Source organism: Dreissena polymorpha, chromosome 14 (assembly GCF_020536995.1).
Source record: "Dreissena polymorpha isolate Duluth1 chromosome 14, UMN_Dpol_1.0, whole genome shotgun sequence".
Taxonomy (NCBI): Eukaryota; Metazoa; Mollusca; class Bivalvia; order Myida; family Dreissenidae; genus Dreissena; species Dreissena polymorpha.
This window is the reverse complement of record NC_068368.1, coordinates 11,865,588-11,888,574: the sequence shown is the minus strand read 5'-3', so window position 1 is coordinate 11,888,574 and position 22,987 is coordinate 11,865,588. Positions and strand designations below refer to the sequence as shown.

Here is a 22,987-nt window from a genome sequence, read left to right as displayed (position 1 = left end):
ACACTGCTATATAAGATAACATTCACATTAAAACAATGTTTCAGAACAACACTGCTATATAAGATAACATTCACATTAAAACCATGTTACAGAACAACACTGTGTATAAGATTACTCCAAGGCAACCAATGATTTCAACAAAAATTATGGTTAAACAATTATGAATTATACAATAGAATATTTGATCAACTACTTCTATATTTCTCAAGGATTAAATTGTATCTTCAAATATTTGATGATGTTCTAAAATCCACACATTTGTGAGTTACTTCCACTTTCACTACTGTCACATTTAGGACATAATTATTGAGTGGTGCTCTGGGAAAAGGGGATTTAACCCTTTACCACTTAGATACGTATTTTGACACATTTGTAGTCCTATAGAAAGTTAAATTTCATTTAATACCTTTCTTACTAAATTCAAGTTTTAAAGGCTCCATGTTCAACCTTAAGTTATTGATGAGCAGCGAATGTCATAAAACCTGAACAGACTGTGAGTTACTCACAGACTGTTCTGGTTTTATGCTGGTTGTAAAAGCCATTTTCACTTTGCTTCTTATGGGAAAAAAAAGGTTAATGCATGTGCGTAAAGTGTTATCCCAGATTAGCCTGTGCAGTCTGCACAATCTTATCTTGGACAACACTTTCCACCTTTATTGAATTGTTGGTTTAAAGAGAGACTTTTATTGACTAAAATCCAGTTAAGGTGGAACGTATTGTCCCTGATTAGCCTTTGTGGACTGCACAGGCTTATCTTGGATGTCTCAATTATTTATCTGTGGCAGTGTTAGTTCATGATATTGATTATTAGCTGATGATGAGAGGAGACAGATAAATTAATACATGTATATATAGGATCTTGCATGAGTGGTCGTTTTGTATTGAATTTATTAAACAAGTCATCTAAATAAAGAAAAAAACAAGGCTTGTCGGGTTTTCATCTTTGTTTAGATGACGAGTTTAATAAATTCAATCCAAATGACCATGAATCTAAGATTCTATTTATAAAAAAATTTCTTTATATGACAAACAAATTTTCTTTTTATTTTATGCTCTTTTCACCTTTTTTCCACATTGTAAAAGAGTTAAACTGAAGAAATTCGCTTGACATCATTTTGTAAAAAAAATGATGTCATTTCACAGTTATATAACTAGTGTTATAACACCCGTGTAATAAACAAAATTGGGCTTACGTTATTTCACTCCTTGAGCTAAGGTCATGTTATAATAGACTTTATTACAAAGTTTTGAATTGGCATTTATTAAAATTAGTAGGCCCAATACCTGAACTAAATTCTAAAGAGTATTGTGGAATTATGTAATTTATAATCTTATTTTGGCAATGTACTTAAAACTGTTAATAACTTGAAAAATAGATCTTATTGTTTTGCTTTCAGCGAAAGTTTCTCCAAATGGTCCTTGTCTAAGTATCTACCACCAGTTGTTGATGCAGACCTGTATGATAATGACGAGTTTAGGTATGTTGGTATGGCCCCAAAGAGACATTATTATGTTGCAAAGCATTTGTTTTTAATTATTATTACCAGTGTATGGATCTCGCTCAGATTTTCAAAGTTTAATGCTCTGAATGTAATGTATAGATACCCTAGAGACGGGAATTTAGGTTGTGACAATCTAAGGCATTATTATGGTCCTTTGCCTTTTTTTTTTACTAAACAATATGTAGTCATATCTAGCTAGTGTTTTCATCTTCTCTTACTGAAAAGATCTTACTTAAACTTTCACAGATGAATGACTTTAATTTCTTGAGGATCTTCAAGGAAGGAGTTTTAGCTGTGACCATTTTTGGCTGAATTACTGCCCTTTGTTTAACGTTTTTCAAATAATAATTTATACGCAAAAAAATGTGTTTTCATCTTCTCTTTGTTGTGGATCTTTTTATGCCCTCAGATCGAATGATCGGGGGTATATTGTTTTGGGCCAAACTGTCATTGTATGTGTGTGTCTGTCTGTCCCAAAACTTCAACCTGTTTCATATAAAATGAAAACTCTTGGGTCTATGTTCTTCCAACTTCAAATGTGCATGCATCTCATTGAGATCTACAATCAAACATGGTTTGATGTCACTAGGTCAAAGGTCAAGGTCATTGTGACCTTTACATTCAAAATATAACCTTGTTTCTAAAATAGTTGCCCAGTAGGGGGCATTGTGTTTCACAAACACAGCTCTTGTTCTTATTAGGTCTTTTTCAATATAACCTGATCCATTGCGCTTTTTTTAATAAACAAAAAACTTTTTTATAAACAGGTTTCACACAAGGCTAGAAAACTATGTCTAAAACTTTCAGAACACATTAAACAACATTTGAACCTTGCCCACCTCTATTTTTTGGTTTTGATGTTTGGACAAAATCTGAGTTATAACCACTTTAAAAATAAAATGAAATACTGTTTTATACTTGTGACCTGTGTTTCTCAAAAAGTCTTGCTGGTAGAGGGCATACATTTTACAAACCTTTAAACCATCTGCAAGCAAGAATCACTTCTCTTAGTTTGAGAGTTATTGCCCTGTAAATATTCATTCTTATATTTGGGTAACATGTTTGGTTTTAATCAATTCAATTTGCCACATTGACATGTTTTTGAATAGTTCACCAGCGGCCAATTGTATAAATCTGGATAACTCTTATCCAGAGGATGACTTTTGGTTATCTTCAATTTTATGATAAGATAACCAAAAGTTATCCGCTGGATAAGAGTTATCCAGATTTATACAATTGGCTACTGATCTCTAAAAGGCAGCATAAAACTGTTAGTCTGGATTAAGTACTTCTACTTGCAACATAATTTCTCATGTTCGCCATTGTCAGGTTACTTATCCAACTTGCAGAGTTTTAGTTCACATCATAGTTGGAAAAGCATATTGAAGCAGGTTAATATTGTTTTAATTGACACTTATTTATATGGTTGTTATACAAATCTGATATAATAATTTTGACCTGAATAGTTTGCTTATGGTTAATTTGACTGCAGATTTCAATGAGATGTTTATTGTACCAATTATGCCCTGATTGGAAAAGACCTTTACTTATGATTATAAAAAAATACCATTAAGGTTCATCTATAGATAGAAACAGTAGGAGATTGCAAAGTAACAAATTAAGGTCTAGATGGTTTCCTTTTTTTAATACAACTATTATAAAACTGTGACAGTGGGTATTTTGGAGTCTAATGTCGGTCGTTTTGATCTATTTGTTGGCAAAACATATTATGAGCAAATGGTTCAAACTTCTTCTATGAATTCCAATTGATACTATTTTAACTCTGATTTCAACCAGAAGATAAGAGGTAGATATGCATGACTGGTTCAACCATTGTGCTCAACATGTCCTTGATTATTTGCCCTTGAACAAATCTGAATAATTGGTGTGTGCATACCCTATTCACTTACAGATTCTTTGACTCAAGTTTATTTCATTAAGAATATTCTTAGCGCTGTAATTTACTTAAAAGACTTCAAAGTCAAGTGTCCACTGGCAGTTAACATTTACGATTTTATAATTATGTGTTAAGAATAATATTTTATTGATAAAAGCAACATTTATGTCCTGTATGCAAATTCTTAGGTATTTTTACTGAGTGTAAGCCTGCTCTTTATTCTTAAGTCTAACAATTAGATGATTCTTATGCACTCTGGTCACAGTTGTTACCAAACGCTAGGTAATCATGCCCCTTTACCATTTTCAGAGTGAATGCAGTCCACATGACAATTGGCTTGATAACAGAGTTTATGGCGCTGTACAAAGACCTGGCGGCATTCAGGGAGGTTTTCGCGCCAATTCTGACGATGTTGAAACACCTACCGTGCCAGAACTATCCAGAATCATTGAAGGTTGTTCAGAGTTAAAGATGACTTGCTTAAAGGCGTAAATACTCCTTTGATAAAAAAATATTAATTTGAGAAATCCTTGGGTAAAAAAGTCTTAAAAATAGAAAATATGTTATCCAATCGTAATTTTGCGTATAATTGTCCACATTGACTACATATAAAATAGGCTATTCAGGACCAATTAGAAATTCATAGGAATTGAAATATATTTGGTGCTCATAACAACAAATAGCAAAATGTATCTTTGATGCTGATGTCTCTGCAGTGCTTTCAATTGGGACATAAATCAATGGGAATATATTTTTAATTGTTCCTGGAGCTTTTTGTCCCCTACCAGTTTAACCGGAGGGGACTTTTGGTTTATGCTCTGTCTGTCTGTCTGTCTGTCTGTCAGTCTGTCAGTCAGTCACACTTTTCTTGATCTTGTGATAACAAATAGACTAGAAATACTGCTGAAAATGGTGGTTTTCTGGATCCTGCGATAACTTTCTTAGTAAAGTTCTTAATATATTTTCATGAAACTTGAAACATGGATAGATAGCAATATGGACATTATGCATGACATTTCATTTTGTTCCTACGTCAAAAATTCTGGCTGCTAAGGCAACAAATAGACTAGACATACTGCTGAAAATGGTGGTTTTCTGGATCCTGCGATAACTTTAAAAGTTCTTAATATTTTTTCATGAAACTTGAAAAATTGATATATGGCAATATAAACATTATGCACGTCATTTCATTTTGTTCCTACGTCAAAAATTCTGCTATGGCAACAAATAAAAAAATTAAATAAATAATTCTGACAATGGTGGAATTTCTGACAATGGTGGAGCAGGTAGGGGACTGTATTGCTTGGCAATAGTCTTGTTTTAACATAATTGTGTTTTATGATTCTAGATATATATTTCTATGTGGATTGCACTGGCTAATCTGAGACGACATTTAACTCACATGCTCTTATTCCCAGTGTTTCTAGAGAGAGGCTCAAATTGAAGATTATTTTCTGGCTTTCATTACAGGAGAAGATTCAGGCATGTAAAGAGGAATGCGAGAAGTTTTCCAGCAAGCCTTTGAAACCCCTTGCCATGCAGAAGAAGAAACCAAAGCCACTGAAAATGTTTGAGCCCAAAGTGGAGGAAAAGTAAGGGAACTATGCTTATAAATATTTTTTAGCTCATCTATTTTTTTTTTTAATTTATGAGCTATTGTCATCACCTTGGCGTCGGCGTTGGCGTCGGCGTCCAGTTAAGTTTTGCGTTTAGGTCCACTTTTCTCAGAAAGTATCAATGCTATTGCATTCACACTTGGTACACTTACTTACTATCATGAGGGGACTGGGCAGGAAAAGTTAGATAACTCTGGCGTGCATTTTGACAGAATTATTTGCCCTTTTTATACTTAGAAAATTGAAAATTTTGGTTAAGTTTTGTGTTTAGGTCCATTTTATTCCTTAAGTATCAAAGCTATTGCTTTCATACTTGCAACACTTACTAACTATCATAAGGGGACTGTGCAGGCACAGTGATGTAACTCTGACTGGCATTTAGACGGAATTATGGGCCCTTTATACTTAGAAAATTGAAAATTTGGTTAAGCTTTGTGTTTTGGTCCACTTTACCCCTAAAGTATCATAGATATTGCTTTCATACTTGGAACACTCGCAAACTATCATAAGGGTACAGTAAAAGGACAAGTTGCATAACTCTGGTTGTCATTTTTATGGAATTATGGCCCTTTTTTGACTAAGTAACTTTGAATATATGGTTACATTTTGTGTTTCTATCCACTTTACTTCTAAAGTATCAAGGCTATTGCTTTCAAACTTCAAATACTTTTATGCTATCATGAGGTAATTGTACCTGGCATGTTGAATTTTACCTTGACCTTTGAATGACCTTGACTCTCAAGGTCAAATAATCAAATTTTGCTAAAATTGGCATAACTTCTTTATTTATGATTAGATTTGATTGATACTTTGACAAAACTATTCTTACCTGACATACCACAAAAGACTCCACCCAAACCATCCCCCGTGCCCCCCCCCCCCCCCCCCGAATCCCCCCCCCCCTTAATTATTTTTTTTAAATGGTTAAAAAACACAAATATTTATTTTTATTATTTTATGTTTGAAATACCGTCCAACCGTCGCACCCAAGAATTTTTTTCCGCATTTTTGGAAGATAATGTTATAAATGTCCACACCCCCACACTGTACACCCCTCTTCACTCCACCCCTCCCTCCTTTGTCCCTTCACCTTTAAAAAGAAAAGAGATGAGCGGTCTGCACCCGCAAGGCGGTGTTCTTGTTAAAGTTGCACAATAAATTTGCATGTTCAGTATTTTTGGGTGGATTTAAGATTTATGATAACAGGTTTAAGTAAATAAAGAAAGGTTTGTTGGCATTTACATTTATTACTGCCAATAAAACATGTTGAAACAGTTGACTTAGTATTTTAACAATATAAATATAAAGTGAGCATCACAAATTCAAACACTTTGATCAACACTTTTGCAGATTATCGCCTTGAAAATCTTAAATCTTGCTTTTAAAAATACTTAAATTTTGATGTACGCCTTGAGTATGGTCAGTGTTTGGAACTGTATATAGCAAATCTTTGAATTGTATACTGTAAAATCATAAGTATTCACAGGACATCAATTTTTGTTGATTTCATGGGTAGACGGATCCACAAATTTAACACAAACACATCGGAAAATTACCAACGAAAATTGTCATTTCTTTTACACATCAGAAATTCCCGAATTTGCATGTCCACAAAAAAATCTTTAAAAAACAACATGAAATTTCATACAAACAATTATAAGTCATTTTGCAATAATCATGTAATATAACTTTTCTCATTGTTTTCTTGAAGGTTTGATGGCCGTAAGAAGGGAATGCGTGGGACAAAAGACTTCAATGAGAAACAGAAGTTGATGAACCGGCACAAAAAGGAAATGCGAGGGGCAATGAGAGAGCTGAAAAAAGACACAAAATTCTTGGCTCGCGAGAAATTGCGCGAACAGCTCACCAAGGATGAAGAGCGGAAGCGTAAAGTGCGGGAAATTATGGGAGGACTTGCTAAACAGGAGGGCGATTACAAACGAATGAAGTTGGGGCTGAAGGAACGAACAGACACTGGCAGCTGAAAGTAAAATTGTTGAGACTGAGAGACACTGCGAAAGGGCAATTATTAAAACAAATTCAGTTGGGCTTAGAGAATGTACGGAAACTAGCAGCTGAAAGTGAAATTGTTTTAGGGTTTATGACCGAAATACCAACTTGGCCATTGACCTATATGTTTTTCAAAAGGATGAAATGAAACACGTTATGTGAAACATTGCCCCAGATAAACTTGTGAAGTCCGCACAGGCTATTCAGGGATGACACTTTTTGCCCAACCTGGATTTTTGCTAAGAATATACTTCCTTGAAACAAAATAAATTGAAAAGGCTGAAAGTGTTGTCACACAGGGTTTTTAGGGTGATGTATGTGACTGGAATACCTACTTGGGCGTACTTTTAATAAAAAAATTATACGTTAATATTATCTAGATAAAAACTCAGTGATAATCAACTGGTGTGTGCTTAACATTTCTCATATTTGTGTCATAGTCAGCATAATGCTCCAGTGACAGATTGAGTGCAACATGTCTATATCTCTGTATTATGAAGGGTTTTCAGTGAAAATTAACAATTGTCTTTTACTTCTAAAGGTGTTCAGTTAATTAACCCTTTACTACTTAGATACACATATTTATGTTTTTGTAGTCCCTTAGATACTAGATAAATGTTTTAAGGGCATTATTCCAACCCTTAGATACTGATGAGAAGCAAACAGCATAAAACCAGAACAGACTGTGAGTTAATTGTAGGCTGATTGTTTTTAGGCTGTTTGCACATACTTCATAGCCATTTTCACTTTGCTTCTGAGTGTCATACAGGTGGATGGTGAGGGAAAAGAGAAGCTGGCAACTCTGGTTTCACAAAGTGATGGACTAGGTAACTTAATGTCTGTCTGCTGCAACTCAATATTTGAACCAACTCATTATTGGACGAGAGCATGACAACAGCATTCTTGTTATGGAACTCCAATTCAATTTGTAGACACTAACTGACTCTGTAGAGCTAGGCAAGGCGTCTATAATCAGCCCGCTGTCCATTTAACGGCCCAACGCTTTTTTAGGTCTAGGGCCGATAAAAGACATCGGGCCCAGCTCTGCTGTACGTTATTGTAGATATAACATATAATCGTGTTTTGTTCAACTTGTTTACATAACAAGCTGTATTTACTTTTATTTTCATTCAGATAATAACGCAAATTATGATGTATCTCTTGTGACGTAATGTTTGTGACGCTAATACCTGTAACCGGTTTAAAGGGGCCTTTTCACAGATTTTGGCATTTATTGAAGCTTGTCATTAAATGCTTTATATTGTTACATTAAAACAGTGGACCTAAAATCGCCAGTAAAAAAACACAATTTAAAAAAGGAAACAAAAATAACCCTCAACTAGGCTCGAACCACTGACCCCTGGAGTCCTGGAGTAAAAAGTCTCCCGCTTAGACCACACGACCATCCGTGCTCATGCTATAAGCGGATGTATTTTTTACTTATAAAAGCAATCCTTGAGTTTCCCAATATATAACGGCAACAACATAATTTTCCAAATTATTCAATCGTTTTGCGTTGCAACGCTTTATAATTTTCAGGTTTTCAAATCGTCAAAAGATGCATAATTATAATGGATATTTTAGAGCACGGCAAATGTTCAGTATTACTATTTCCTCACAAATATCATAAATCAAACAAACATTTGCGAATCTGAAACAACTTATTTTGTCAATTTACCAAAACGTGAAACGGCCCCTTTAAGCTAGACACTCACAATGTTTGGGAATCTATAAAGACATGTTGTTTTACGATAATATAAATAACATAAACACATCCGAAGCATATGTTGAAATGTGTGTTTGTCATACATAATTGAAAACTACAAATTGGAATTTAATAAATCGCTCCAACCAGTCATTCGGAGACTGAGAGTTCTGTTGTTGTCGTTATATTTTGTGAGACTACGAGGATTGCTTATATTAAGTATAACATACATCACTCATTGTATGAGCAAGGATGGACGAGTGGTCTAATCGTTAGGCTTTTAATCCAGGGTCCAGTGGTTCGAGCCCAGTTGAGGGTTACATTCTTCTTTCTTTAATTGTATTCTTGTTTTTTTTTACTGGAGCTTTTTAAATCCAATGTTTACATTTATCAATATAAAGTATTAAATGACAAACTTCAATATCTCTCAAAATCTGTTAAAATGTACTTTTAAAAAATATGGCTGCCATGGCATGTTACAGTTGAACTTACAATTTTTGCAAAAGTGCAACTTTTTAAAGCAACATGATGTTGCTTTTTGTACATATGATTAGAGCTACTATTATAGTTGTAACTAGTATTATGTGATGTTGTGTAGTTGATATCTTTCATGATGATGATTATTATTTTAGTGCCATATGTGCACTGTTTTCGTTCTAAACCTAACCAATTAAACTTTTAAATTAATTGATTACAAATATATGTATAAAACTCTTGCAAGATTCATTTAGCTAGACTATGTCCTGTAAAATCTTAGCTATGTTCCTCGCCAAAAATGTCGGCCTTGATGAAGATGCTCAAATTTGTTATATATATATATATCTATCTGATTATGTCTTCCTATGTCACACAACACTATATCTCAAGGACCACAATTGAAACAAGTGATTCAAACGTTTTTTAATGTCATCCCTAATATTTAATGATGGTTGTAATGGCTTCACTTATGTATTCGCTTAAGTCATGCATGTTTCTTTCTTACTTAAGTACATATGTGTGTGTTATACTTGAATTGCCATGTATTCTTACATCATATATTGAAATAAATCAATCAATCAATCAATCAACCCTCTGTCATGAGCACTGAAGGCCGAATTGTTAAATTAATTGTTAGACTTTTATTCCAAGGGTTAGTGGCTCGAGTCCAATTGAGGATAACTTTTAGTATTTCTTAAATTAAAGTCTTGTTTTTATGCCCCCGGATAGAAAGACCGGGAGTATATTGTTTTTAGCCTGTCTGTCTGTCTGTCTGTCTGTCTGTCTGTCTGTCTGTCTGTCTGTCTGTCTGTCTGTCTGTCTGTCTGTCTGTCTGTCTGCCATTGTATGTCTCTGTCTGTCATTGTATGTGTGTGTCTGTCCCAAAACTTTAACCAGGGTCATTACTTTTGCAATATTGATGATAGCAAATTGATATTTGGCATGCATGGGTATCTCATGGAGCTGCACATTTTGAGTGGTGAAAGGTCAAGGTCATCATTCAAGGTCAAAGGTAAAATATACGGCTTCAAAGCGGCGCAGTAGGGGCACTGTGTTTCACAAACACAGCTCTTAATTGTTAACTGGAGCTATTAAGTTCCAATGTTTGCATTTATCAATTTAAAGCTTTAAATGACATACATCAAAACCTGCCAAAATCGGTGAAAAGGTCCCTTTAAGACCTATACAAAAATTGTTAAGCAGCTTTTTGGCAGGACTATCCCACTTTTGTACGTATAAAAGTCAAATTGTGCAAAATTGCAAAATTAAATGTAAATACAACAGATATACAAAGCAAACTTCTCACGTGTCTTTGTTATAATCATGCAGGTTAAGGTTTGCGTGCTGTTGAAATCACCCGTTGAAATCACAGGTGGTTAGAGTGTGGCTATGATATTAATTAGTGAAAAAATCACTTTGAATGATAAATAATCATATTATAACGAAACAATAACCTTTTTGGAAAAAAAACAACAAGTTTATCAAATATATATATAACAAGGTGTGCAACTCAAAATCGCCCGAAAATCAGTGTCAACTGGGTCATGCGAGTTGTGTATCGTGTTATTTCTTAAAAGTTGACCCAGCATTTGTACTAAATATTGCAAGACATATACATTTCCAGAAAGGCAATTCATTTCTGCGTTGAATAAGACCAAGATCGTGAAAATCGCTGCACAATTGATGAAGATATGGCTGTTCAAAGCGATGCACCCCGTTTACGGGTGATTTTTTTTGCATACCTTGTTATATATATCAGAGACGTTGATTTATAGAGGAGTCATGCTAACAGTTTTGTGATAAATGTAGCGTAAACGATACATTAAGGTATTTCAACCACAGGTGGTTAGCGTGTGGCTATGATATTTATTAGTGAAAACATCATTTTGAATGATAAATAATCATGTTATAACGAAAAATTAACTTTTCTGAAAAAAAAATGTTTCACTGTCTAATATATATATATACAGAGACGTAGATAACAGAGATTAGCAGGTCGCCAAATATCGGTAAACTCTCGCCCGTCGCGGGTTTCGGCGAGATAAGCGCTCAACTGTTTGTCGGTTGCCACGGAAGTTAACACGCTTAACAACATTTCTGATACACGCTTTCGCGTTTCAGTTTTTTTGCGATTTGAAACAAATAAACTGTTATGTATTATTAATATGAGAATGTATGCGGTACTATCACACAATTGTAATGTGTCAATTAAAATAAATCACATGCCGCATTGTTGTATTTAGCGATTTTATTCGCCTCCAGTTTGAAATCAAAGTACTGGCAGTACAGGTGTGACGATGCTTTTGAAGAGGATGGATATAAAACATCAATTTAAGTTTATCTATATCACCACAATTGTGTATGTTGATACGAACATTTGGGTACGATAAAAATTTGGGTTCGAAAATTTTGGGTACGAAAAAATATTTGGTACGAAAAAAAATTGCGTACGAAACATTTTTGGTACGAAAAAAAGTTTAGGGGTACGGGGAAGTAGTACCCGTGGGTAACTTGACCCATTGAGCGAAACTGGGAGGCGGGTCACATTCTTGTTCATTAAGTATGGCAATACATTCATGATGATTCTCGAAAGTAGGTATGAGCACATAGCCGGACCATGTGACTATCCGAGTTCGCCCACGAACATATGGATAATTTAACTAATAGCGAAATGACATTATACATGTATATGCTGAAATCTAACAATCGAACGAAATATCAAACATGGTATGTTCACTTAGGTGGTTGTGTGATTTCTGTTAGAATATCGTATTCAATATGTAAATTTTAAATGATTGTGCCCGCACTTGAGTTTGTTGCCTTGTTTGAGTCTATACGCGCCTAGGCTGCATCCAGTGTGTGTATTTGTGTTTTTCCAAGGTAATAAGTTACCTCCGCGCTGAGGCTGCATATTGTTGGGACCCGGAGTGTGTCCAGCACTCCTACCTAATAAGATTAGATTGACGACAGTTGGGACGAATTTTGAATGATAGCTGCAATTTCCAGCTATTTGTTTTGTACTGAAATACTTTTTAATTTTTTATATGGTCAATTGCTGCGGGGGGGGGATGAGATTTCCGGAAATAAACAACTGTCAGGAATGGTGACCACAAAACATACAAAATTTAACATTGCGCCGGGAGCGGGAATCGAACCGGTGTCGTAAAGGTGAAAAAGCGAACGTCCTTACCACTGCGCTAGCGGGACAGACAATTACGCGAAGAAATGTTGTTTTATCTATATATATCATAGCAGTGCAGCGTTTACAATTTGCAGGTTCGAAATCATTCGCATGATTAGTTTTGTGATCACGTAAAAAGTTAATTTTACATGTTTTTATTCGCTATTTATTTACTAAATCGAGAACAAATATCAAACAAAATAGAGAAAATATATAGTTGTTTCATTGGTCCATAAAAATAAAATGGATGTAAAATTACTAATTTGAAATTAACGTTCTGATACACTTATTGAATCTGTTTCCCCAGGATATGCTGTTCTATTAATATTTACCTTTATCAACACGAACGACAACTCTGCTAGGAGAATGTTATCAATGAAAATCAACGAGCAATTTTCTACGCAGTGGCGAATGCCAAGGGAAGTAACTGAAAAATCGAGTTATCTCAATCGGACTGGCTCGGTCTTTTACATAGGGCGCCATTGTGAAGAATGTTTTTAGTGGTTATCAAACCTTGGACGCTGCTGTTCCAGCATCGTCAAAAACACACACCATGATAACCGGTATTTAATGATGGCCTTTGAAATACGATAAATTCAAATAAAGAAGCGATTATAATCTTACGACAAACAACTTATAATTGGTTGTTTAAATTAGATTTTTGTTTTTCATTTTAATTGCAGTGTTTAATTTTGATAAATCCGACTGCCATTTACGTGTTGTATAATTTGAATAAAGCTCTGAACAAATTCGTCTTCTTATGGAGAGAATTTATTCTTGGTCTGCTCTAATCGACTGTTTGTGTTCATTGTTCTCTTTAATGACCGCTAAATTCAATGCACGATTTTACCAATTATAACATTACCACCTAGAGTACATGTATAGAAATCTTCAGACCCGTATACTGTGCCATTCTCCGTAATTAAGCATATCGATCCAGTTATGAAGTTTCTTTTCTGTGTCTTTTCACAATGTCTGAAACGGATATTGTTTCATGGGATGACGAGGATTTAAATCTGGATTTACTTCTAGGTATACCGATTATGATGAATATTATGATAGTTATTTTGTTCAGGACTTTACTCAGTCAGTTGTGTATGAGTGCCCAGAATGCAACGTTAATGAAAAGAACGTTTCCGTATGTTGTAAAAAAAAGCATCATCTAAACTTGAAAAGTATGTCCTCTTATGTACATTATGATTAAGTAAAAGGCATGTGTCCCGGCTTCTACAGAGGAGCTTATGCAACCATTTATGCGATAAAGTCTCTTCATAAACCTCTGTAGTAACAATTTTAGTCGGTGCAATAAAATAATGCATGAGCATAGTTTTTACAGTTTAATATTTCAACAAAACTTCATATTTCATGAACAAATATCAATACACCTTGCATAACAAAAATTAAGCAATTTATCAAACATAACACATATTAAGCAAGTTGTTGATATAACAAATAACATATTGGAAGAAAACAGCTAATATTCTGCAGTTATGCAGGCAACAAACATGTAAGCTTATGCATAAGAGCCATTATCGTTTGAGGCAGGATATTAATATTGCTGAAGAAAAACCATAGTCACATAATAATGTTTCATCATGGCGATTGGACTATAAATGTGACTTAGAGTGTTGACATGTTTTTACCATAGCCATATAAGGAAAAATGCCTCGCCCCCTGGCCATGTTTTTAAAACAACCGGAACCATTTTCGAACTTGTCCGAGAAATCATTGAGACACATTGTTTGACCAAGTTTCATGAAGACCGGAAAATAAATGTGGCCTCTTGAGTGTTAAAAAGTTTTTTTTTATAGCTATATATAGACATATAAGGAAAAATGCCCCACCCCCTGGTGCCAATGTTTTTCAACCAACCAGAACCATTTTTGAACCAAGATATCATAGGGACACATCTTCTGACAAAGTTTCATGATGACGGACCATAAACCAGAACCATTTTTAACTTGTCCAAGATATCATTGGGACAAATGTTCTGACCAAATTTCATGAAGATTGGACAATTTATGTGGCCTCTAAAGTGTTAACAAGGCAAATGTTGACGCCCCACAACACACTGCGCATGACAGACAAAAGGTGATCACAAAAGCTCACTAATGGCACACTGTGCTTAGGTGAGCTAATTGGCAAAAAGATAATCACTAGAAATGTGTTCCCACAAAAATGGTCCTGAGCAACTTCCTAACAATGAACATACATACACAATAGTGTGTCCTGCTTCATTTACACATAATTTCATACTTAATATGTTTTGCCATTGCTTTGATCTGAATGTAAACAGAGCATTTCCAGGTCTCTTGCGTGCATATGGACAATATATGGCTTTGGATCACTTCCTTAAGTATGTAACACTCAACCCTGATAGATACAGTGATCTCAACTTGGCAGACTCCAACGGCAGCTTAGCCTGGTTCGGTTGTTGACGATGGCAAACCACACTTAGTTGCTTTGTCTTCATACAATGCGATGTTGAGAGAAATATCATCCTCAGTTCTCAGTTATTGATTCATCCTCATTGAGCAGGAGATGATCGACAAGTGCTGTTCGGGATGATTCATCAAGTAAATGTTGAGATCGCTTTTGCACCCCATCACTCAGTCGCTCCCTCCTGGGCCTGGCCAAACTGAAATACCAATGAGCATGGCAGATGAGCACCAAATCAAATGATATTTATTATATGCTATTCTAAATTTAGATGAAAAATGTAAATGCCTCATACAATTTATAAAGAAGGCATATAAACATGCATATTATAATGTTTCCTGGTGAATTCATGAATACATTCATTGTCATATTTCAGCAAATGAACACAGAATGACAATAAACAACCAATCAACCATTTACACCATACGATACCTGGTAATAAGTCAAAATTTTGTCTTATTACCTGGTATTGTGTGGTATTAAATATTACATGAGCTAACCTACCTTATTAAATTACTTTACTATATTATAAATTGATCAACAAAAACCATTAGGATTAATATTAAATTCTTATATTAATAACTACACGACTAAATTTATAAATTAAATCATATATTAAATGATTAATTAATTTAAACCTTCCTCAACTTATAAAACAGAAGCAATTTTTAATTAAGCACATTCATCAACGGTTTGCACTACACAAAATAAACAAACTATTATTTATACGAATTTACACAAAGTAATATTGCGAATGAGTATGATGTCTAATTATACATGATTATTATAAAAAGTTGATTAAATTTGGGAGGGCTAATGATATGATCCATAGAACATGATGTAACCATATCTGGCACCATACTGTCTCTGCCATAATAAATTTGATATCTGTCTACTGATAATGCATATTTCACCCATATAGCCATAAACTAGATGACTGAATTGGCAGTTCTGTATGGAATATTAGATAACATAAGTAACTAGGGTCAATTTGACATCTGCCTTGGAAGGTTTTTATGGATATTTGGGAAAGCTAAGAAAGGAATAAAGGAATCCCTAACTGTGTGCACTTAAATTTAATCAAGATAATTTAATTACAGAGATATGCTAAGTTTTATTGTTTTTGAAATCAATAATAATGAGGCATTTAACCATATTCATATTATAATTAAATTTCTTTATTGTAAATTAACATCCACAGGTTGAAATTGAGCTTTAATTCTATTCAATACTGTCAACTGTCATCAGAATGCTCGAAAACAAAATTTTCCCATAATCTTTCTCCTCGAATTGCCAGCATGAGTCCATTTCTTTGTAACAAATTTATTTTTTATTCATTTTTGTATAATTTCAATCATATTGGGATATAATTATTTTAAAATAAAAAGCAATTCTAACACAGTCTTTAAGCTTTGTTGCAGAAAATCAAAAAGGCTGAATGAAAATGTCTGAAAAACTGGGTCAATTAAAAATTGCACAATTCCATTATTAAAAAGGAATATCACAATGAAAATATGGGCAGCCATAAAACTAAATCTGCACTGTAAAATAATTAAGTTCATGTTACAAGCCATAGTATGTGTTTTAAGTTTTAGTGATTACAACTATGAAGGAGTTGAATGGAAACTTTTTATGGATTAAAACATTCACCTGCAAACTGGGGTATATAAAATATGGTGTAACTTTCTTAAGCAAAGAAATATCACTATGAAACTGATGAAGTTCAATTAGCACTGTTGAAAAATATCAGTTATTATATGAAGCAATGCACCCCTTTTTATCTTTGGTCACTCAAAATATAAAGTTTTTTTGCGGAAAATCGAAACGGCTGTATGCAAATATCTGAAAAACAGGATAAATTACCACTTGCAGATTTTCATTATTTAAAGGAATGTCAAAATGAAAATTTGGGCAGAAATAAAACTCAATTGGCATGCCAAAAAAATGATACCATATTTGATGCGATCCATAGTTTATATTTGACGTTATAGTCGCTGCAACTATGAAATGTTTGCATTGAAACATTTTTTGGCTTAAAGAAGTCACCTGCAAAGTGGGGTAAATAAAATATGTTGTAATTTTCTTATGCAAAAGAATATGACACTGAAAATGTGGGACTATATAATATACAATTAGCACTCTTTAAAAATATAAGTTGTGATATATTGCAATGGACCCTTTTTTTAGCTTTGGTCACTCAAAATATGCAAGGTTTTTGCGGAAAATCAAAATGACTGAATGCAAATACCTGAAAAACAGGACAAATTAAAACTTGGATAATTTCATTATTAAAAGGAATATCAAAATGAAAATAAGGGCAGCCTTAAAACTCAGTTTGCACTTTAAAATGATAACATTGATGATATGATCCATAGAACATGTTGTCAGTTTTAGACGTTAAAACTATCAAGAGTTTGGATTAAAACAATTTTTGGCTTATAGCATGCACCGACAAAATGGGGAAAATTTAATTTGATGTCAATTTCTTATTCAAAGGCATATACCACTGAAAATATGTGACTTAATAAATTACTATTAGCACTTTAAAAAAAATATAAGTAATGATATGATGCAATGCGCCCTTTTATAGCTTTGGTCACGCAAAATATGCAAGGTTTTTGCGGAAAAGCAAAACGACTGAATGCATATACCTGAAAAACAGGACAAATTAAAACTTGGATAATTTCATTATTGAAAGGAATATCAGAATGAAAATAAGGGCAGCCTTAAAACTCAATCTGCACTTTAAAATGATACCATTGATGATATGATCCATAGAACACGTTGTCAGTTTAAGTCGTTAAAACTATAAAGAGTTTTGATTTAAACAATTTTTGGCTTATAGCATGCACCGACAAAAGAGGGAAAATTTAATTTGGTGTCAATTTCTTATTTAAAGGCATATCACAATGAAAATATGTGACTTAATAAATTACAATTAGCACTTTAAAAATATATAAGTAATGATATGATGCAATGCACCCTTTTTTAGCTTTGGTCACGCAAAATATGCAAGGTTTTTGCGGAAAATCTAAACGACTGAATGCACATACCTGAAAAACAGGACAAATTAAAACTTGGATAATTTCATTATTGAAAGGAATATTAAAATGAAAATAAGGGCAGCCCTAAAACTCAGTTTGCACTTTAAAATGATACGATTGATGATATGATCCATAGAACATGTTGTCAGTTTTAGTCGTTAAAACTATGAAGAGTTTGGATAAAAACAATTTTTGGCTTATAGCATGCACCGACAAAATGGGGAAAATTAAATTTGGTGTCAATTTCTTATTCAAAGGCATATCACAATGAAAATATGTGACTTAATAAATTACAATTAGCACTTTAAAAAAATATAAGTTATTATATGATTCAATGCACCCTTTTTTAGCTTTGGTCACTGGAAATATGCATGTTTTTTATGGAAAACCAAAATGGCTGAAAGCAAGTATGTGAAAAATAGGGTAAAATTAAAACTTGCACAACTTCATTATTTAATGGAATATCACGCTGAAAATATGGGCAGACATAAAATCCAATCAGCACTTTAAAATGAAACCATATATGATGTGATCCGTAGTTTATATTTGAAGTTTTAGTCGTTAAAACTATGAGGAGTTTAAATAGAACATCAAATGCATCGGAAAAATGGGGTAAATAAAATCTGGTGTAATTTTATTATCCAACAATATCACTATAAAAAAGGTGTGAATTCATTAAACCGAATCAGTACTTTAATACAAAAATCAAATTTAATAATATCCAGGTGATATTTTCTTAGTTAAATGTGTCACAAGTTTACTGCAATTGGAGCAAAAGCCAAAACGTGTGTTTACCGAGAATAGCGTAAAAATGCAGTAATATTTGTAACGATTCTTACCGTAACCTCCAATGATGTCTCTTGTTTACTGAACTGGTCTGGTGAAAACATTATCCAGCAATTTAAAAATAACATATTCAGTCAATGTCAACAAAGAACTCGCTCTAAATTCGCTGTTTAGTTTGTAGCGGGATCCAGACATAAGCCCCCCAGGACAAACCCCCCCCCCCATGAAAAAATGAACATTTGGACAATTGCCCCCCAGAAGAAATGACAGGTAGGATATAAGCCCCCCCAGTGCTTATTTTGCATCTGGACATTTGCCCCCCAGTGCTTATTTTAGAAGTGGACATTTGCCCCCCAGTGCCTTATTTTAAACGACATTACTCGATTGAGCAGATAATCATGTCCAATTATCACCACCTTTTATTCCTTTTGATTGATTAAATACAGAAGCATTTAATTTTCATTAACAAGTATATGATCAAAGCCACATGTAACACCTTCAACAAGCTGATAATCCTTTTGATTGATTAATTAAAAAACAATTCAAATTCTTTAAGATGTTTATTTTACCTAAGATTAGGCAATTAAAGTGAGTTTCTGGACCTTTTTTATTTCGAATTATAATGATCCAAGTTTCTATGATTATATATTTATGAGATATGAAATAATACTGAATCCAAATACAGAGATATACTAGTCTAATGGAAACAACATATGATATTAGCACTGGGGGGCAAATGTCCACTCCTAAAATAAGCACTGGGGGGCAAATATCCAGATGCAAAATAAGAACTGGGGGGCTTATATCCTACCTGTTATTACTACTGGGGGGCAATTGTCAAAATGTTCATTTTTTCATTGGGGGGGGGGTTTGTCCTGGGGGGCTTATGTCCTACAATCGTTTGTAGCTTTTACCCGCTTCGCAAACAAAATGGCGTCGTCTATATTTGTATTCAAGTCTCGCGAAATCCCGTAACGGGTGAGAACTCGGCACGCTTTATTATATAAATTGGGCGACTTTCCAGTCTACGTCTCTGTATATATATATTTGACAGTGAAACATTTTTTTTCAGAAAAGTTAATTTTTCTTTGTAACATGATTATTTATCATTCAAAATGATGTTTTCACTAATAAATATCATAGCCACACGCTAACCACCTGTGGTTGAAATTCCTTAATGTATCGTTTACGCTACATTTATCACAAAACTGTTAGAATGACTCCTCTATAAACCGCGAAATCATAATTGATTGTAATAACATAGTTTTACGCAATTAATTTAAATTTTATCGTAAAATGACGTCACATATGTCATCAGAATATGTTTAACATGTAATGCACTTGTTCTTAATTTAAAATTGTAACTGTCAATACTTTTTGTATTTTATACAAAATTCCACAGAAGTTAAACCATATCATAGTGGTGAGTTAGCATACTCCAAAGATCTATAAAAAAACAACACATCTTTACATGCTCTCACTTCCACTGTTAGCTGCTTTAACAGTGCTTTCTTATGCAAGTTGACGGCAAGAGCAAGAGTAACAACTTAAGAGCAAGACATTATAATTCAAAATTCGACTAAATTTTCTGTGTTATAATCAATATTGTATGTGTAATACTTCTCTGCAATCTTGAAATAAAATATGTTGAAAAAAGGGAAACATCATTAAATGATAAACTTATTTTTTAAAGGAAACAACGTAAAATGGTAAACTTGTTTTTTTAGTCTGGTTAGTTAAGTAGGTAGGAGTGCCAGAGCACACTTCAGGTCGAAACATTATGCAGCCTCAGGCGCGGAAGGAGCTCATAAACTTTGAAATACAAACACGAATGGTTGGGAGAGCACATTAGATAATAAATACAGATCGTGGTCATAAAACGGTCACACAGAAATCAATTCGTTACAAAAATCCTACCCAGAAATAAAAAATATTATGTCGGGAATTGTCAATTTTAAACCGTAATATTATGTGGATTGCATGTCAACTTGTATAATGGGACTATAAACTGACGTGTAGTCTTACTTTTCACCGCTAACGTCTGTGACGTAGTCAAGCGTTACGTCTTCGTTATCGTAACGGATTAGCGAATATGTATCTACTTGATATGTATGCGTTTGATTATCTTGAAAACACTTAATAAGAAAACACAAATTCATAATCACACGTGTTGATCTTTATCTAATCTGATAATATTGAACTTATATTTAATGTATTTTAATTGACTACGGATAATAAATAACGTTTGCTCATACTTCGCATTGCGTATGTTTAAACATGGGTTTGTAGTTTATTTGCTATACCATGTTATAAAAAGCTGGAAAATCAAATGACAGCAATTGTTCATATTATTCTGTATACAAGATAAACAGCTACATCCTAATTTTCCTGAAAAAATGCTTGTACTTTTATATAATGTTTTATTTGGTTATTATTAACATTTCTAATAATTAAATATCGCCGTCAAATTGTGGGAAAAAATGAGGAATTTCCATCGGCCATTTTCAGCTGTGTTTGTGTTACGTTCGGGGATCGGTCACCCACAAAATCAACGAAAAATAATGTAACACGAGTAATCATCCCTTTATCACTTAGATACATGTTGACGTGTTTGTAGTCCCTTATAAAGTTAAATTTTATCAAAGACCTTTCTTTCTTGATTCAAATTTTAAAGACTTCATTTCCAACCCGTAGATACTGATGAGCAGCAAACAGCATAAAAACCTGAACAGACTGCGAGTTACAAAAGCTATTTTGACTTTGCTTCTTATGGGGGAAAGGTTTATAATACTTGTTTTACAGTATGTGTGACGCATAACCATGATTAAACCTTCGTTTAATAAAATTATAATATAAAACTAACATTAAACACAGTTAAAAGACCTCAGCACTATTAATACAACTCAGTAAAATCATCTTAAAGCGATGTCATTGACGTTTAAATATTATCATTGTAAAAAATAAAATTAAAAAAAAATATCTTTAATACTGAAATTAGTGTTTTTGATGTTAATGTTGTTTTCGTTCCCACAACAAACCGGAGACACTCCAACAAAAGCAGCAGCAGCGTCCATATATTTAAAACTGGGCTTAACGCATGTGCGATAAGTGACGTCCTATATACGCCTTTGCAATCCGCACAGGATATTCAGAGACGACACTTTCCGCTTTTATGGAATGTTCTTTTTCATAAATTCTCTTCTAGCTTAAAATGCAGTTTAGGCGGTAAGTGTTGTCCCTGACCAGCCTAACCTTGGACGTCACTTATGCACATGCATTAAGCCCAGTTTTCCCAGACCGCGTCTCATTTCATCGTGACTGCGTAACGTTATCTCCAACCTATCAATCATATTACCGGCAGACCAAGCGCATGGTCTAAACTGTTTTGTCGCGAGCAGAGTAACACGTTTTGTATGAGTGAAATACAAATGATGCAAGTAAGCAATTTTTGCGTTGGCCGTACTGAAAAGTTGGTCACCTGAATGTTCCTGTGGTGAGTGCAACACACATTATGATCTGTGCGGGTTTCGCTTTAGCAACTTCGCTTAAACTAAAATGACGTGAGTACTTTCTGAACATTTAGAGAAGTAAATGGCATTTGTGAACTCGGAGTTCTATTAATTAAGCTCGATTGGTCACTGTCGGCTCGGGTACTACTTAAATGCTCCCTGGGTACTCTTAAGTATACTTAAATGTACCCCGGGTACGGAAAATTTACTGAAACGTACCCGGTAATTCTTACGCTAAAATGGTCGTTGTCGGCTTTTTTCTCAAATAAATAAATAAATAAATAAAATGTTCATATTTATGTCAATATTCTGTTAAATGACTTTTATATTATCGAAACTCCAACTCAAAAAAGCATGTTGAGACAGGTTTTGTTCAAAGAGAATTTTGTTCCCTATTCCGTAGCGCGTTTTACGACATCGGATTTTTGGGCGGGAATAAAACATAGGTACAGTCTAATTGGCCGGGTATATTTTCCGTAGCCGTGGTACATTTAAGTATACTTAAGACTATCCAGTGTACATTTAAGTAGTACCCGAGTCGACAATGACCAAGCGAGCATTAATTAACGTGTTTAATGGTTGATTTTAAGCGAAATAAAAGAAAAACTCATATAAAACGTAGGTACAGCAACGCTTACCTATTTTTTCAACCAATGCTTGTTGCATTTCAATAATAAAATAATAACGGCTTTATTTATGACTTTAAATGATTTTAAACTTGGTCCAGCAAACATATGACGTTGAATGGACGTTGAAAAGACGTTGTACCATGACTTTGAATGACCGTTGAATTTGGTTGTAAATGAAAGTATTTTTATACG

The 22,987-nt window shown here is 33.9% G+C and overlaps 1 protein-coding gene across 2 annotated transcripts in view; it reads left to right on the top strand.

The window, feature by feature from the left end:
* Positions 1-22,987, top strand: part of LOC127857519 (nucleolar protein 14-like) — a 106,712-nt gene that overhangs the window by 34,039 nt on the left and 49,686 nt on the right. The window contains exons 17-20 of one of the 2 annotated variants that reach the window (XR_008038398.1): positions 1,398-1,478; positions 3,709-3,853; positions 4,870-4,991; positions 6,727-7,794. Coding sequence is in view for 1 of the 2 variants with exons in the window: in XM_052393920.1 (XP_052249880.1) it covers positions 1,398-1,478; positions 3,709-3,853; positions 4,870-4,991; positions 6,727-7,000 (622 nt within the window). In the remaining variant the exon portion in view is untranslated. Of the gene's footprint in view, positions 1-1,397; positions 1,479-3,708; positions 3,854-4,869; positions 4,992-6,726; positions 9,794-22,987 lie in introns of those variants that run through there. The other variant, XM_052393920.1, reaches the window with a different exon arrangement.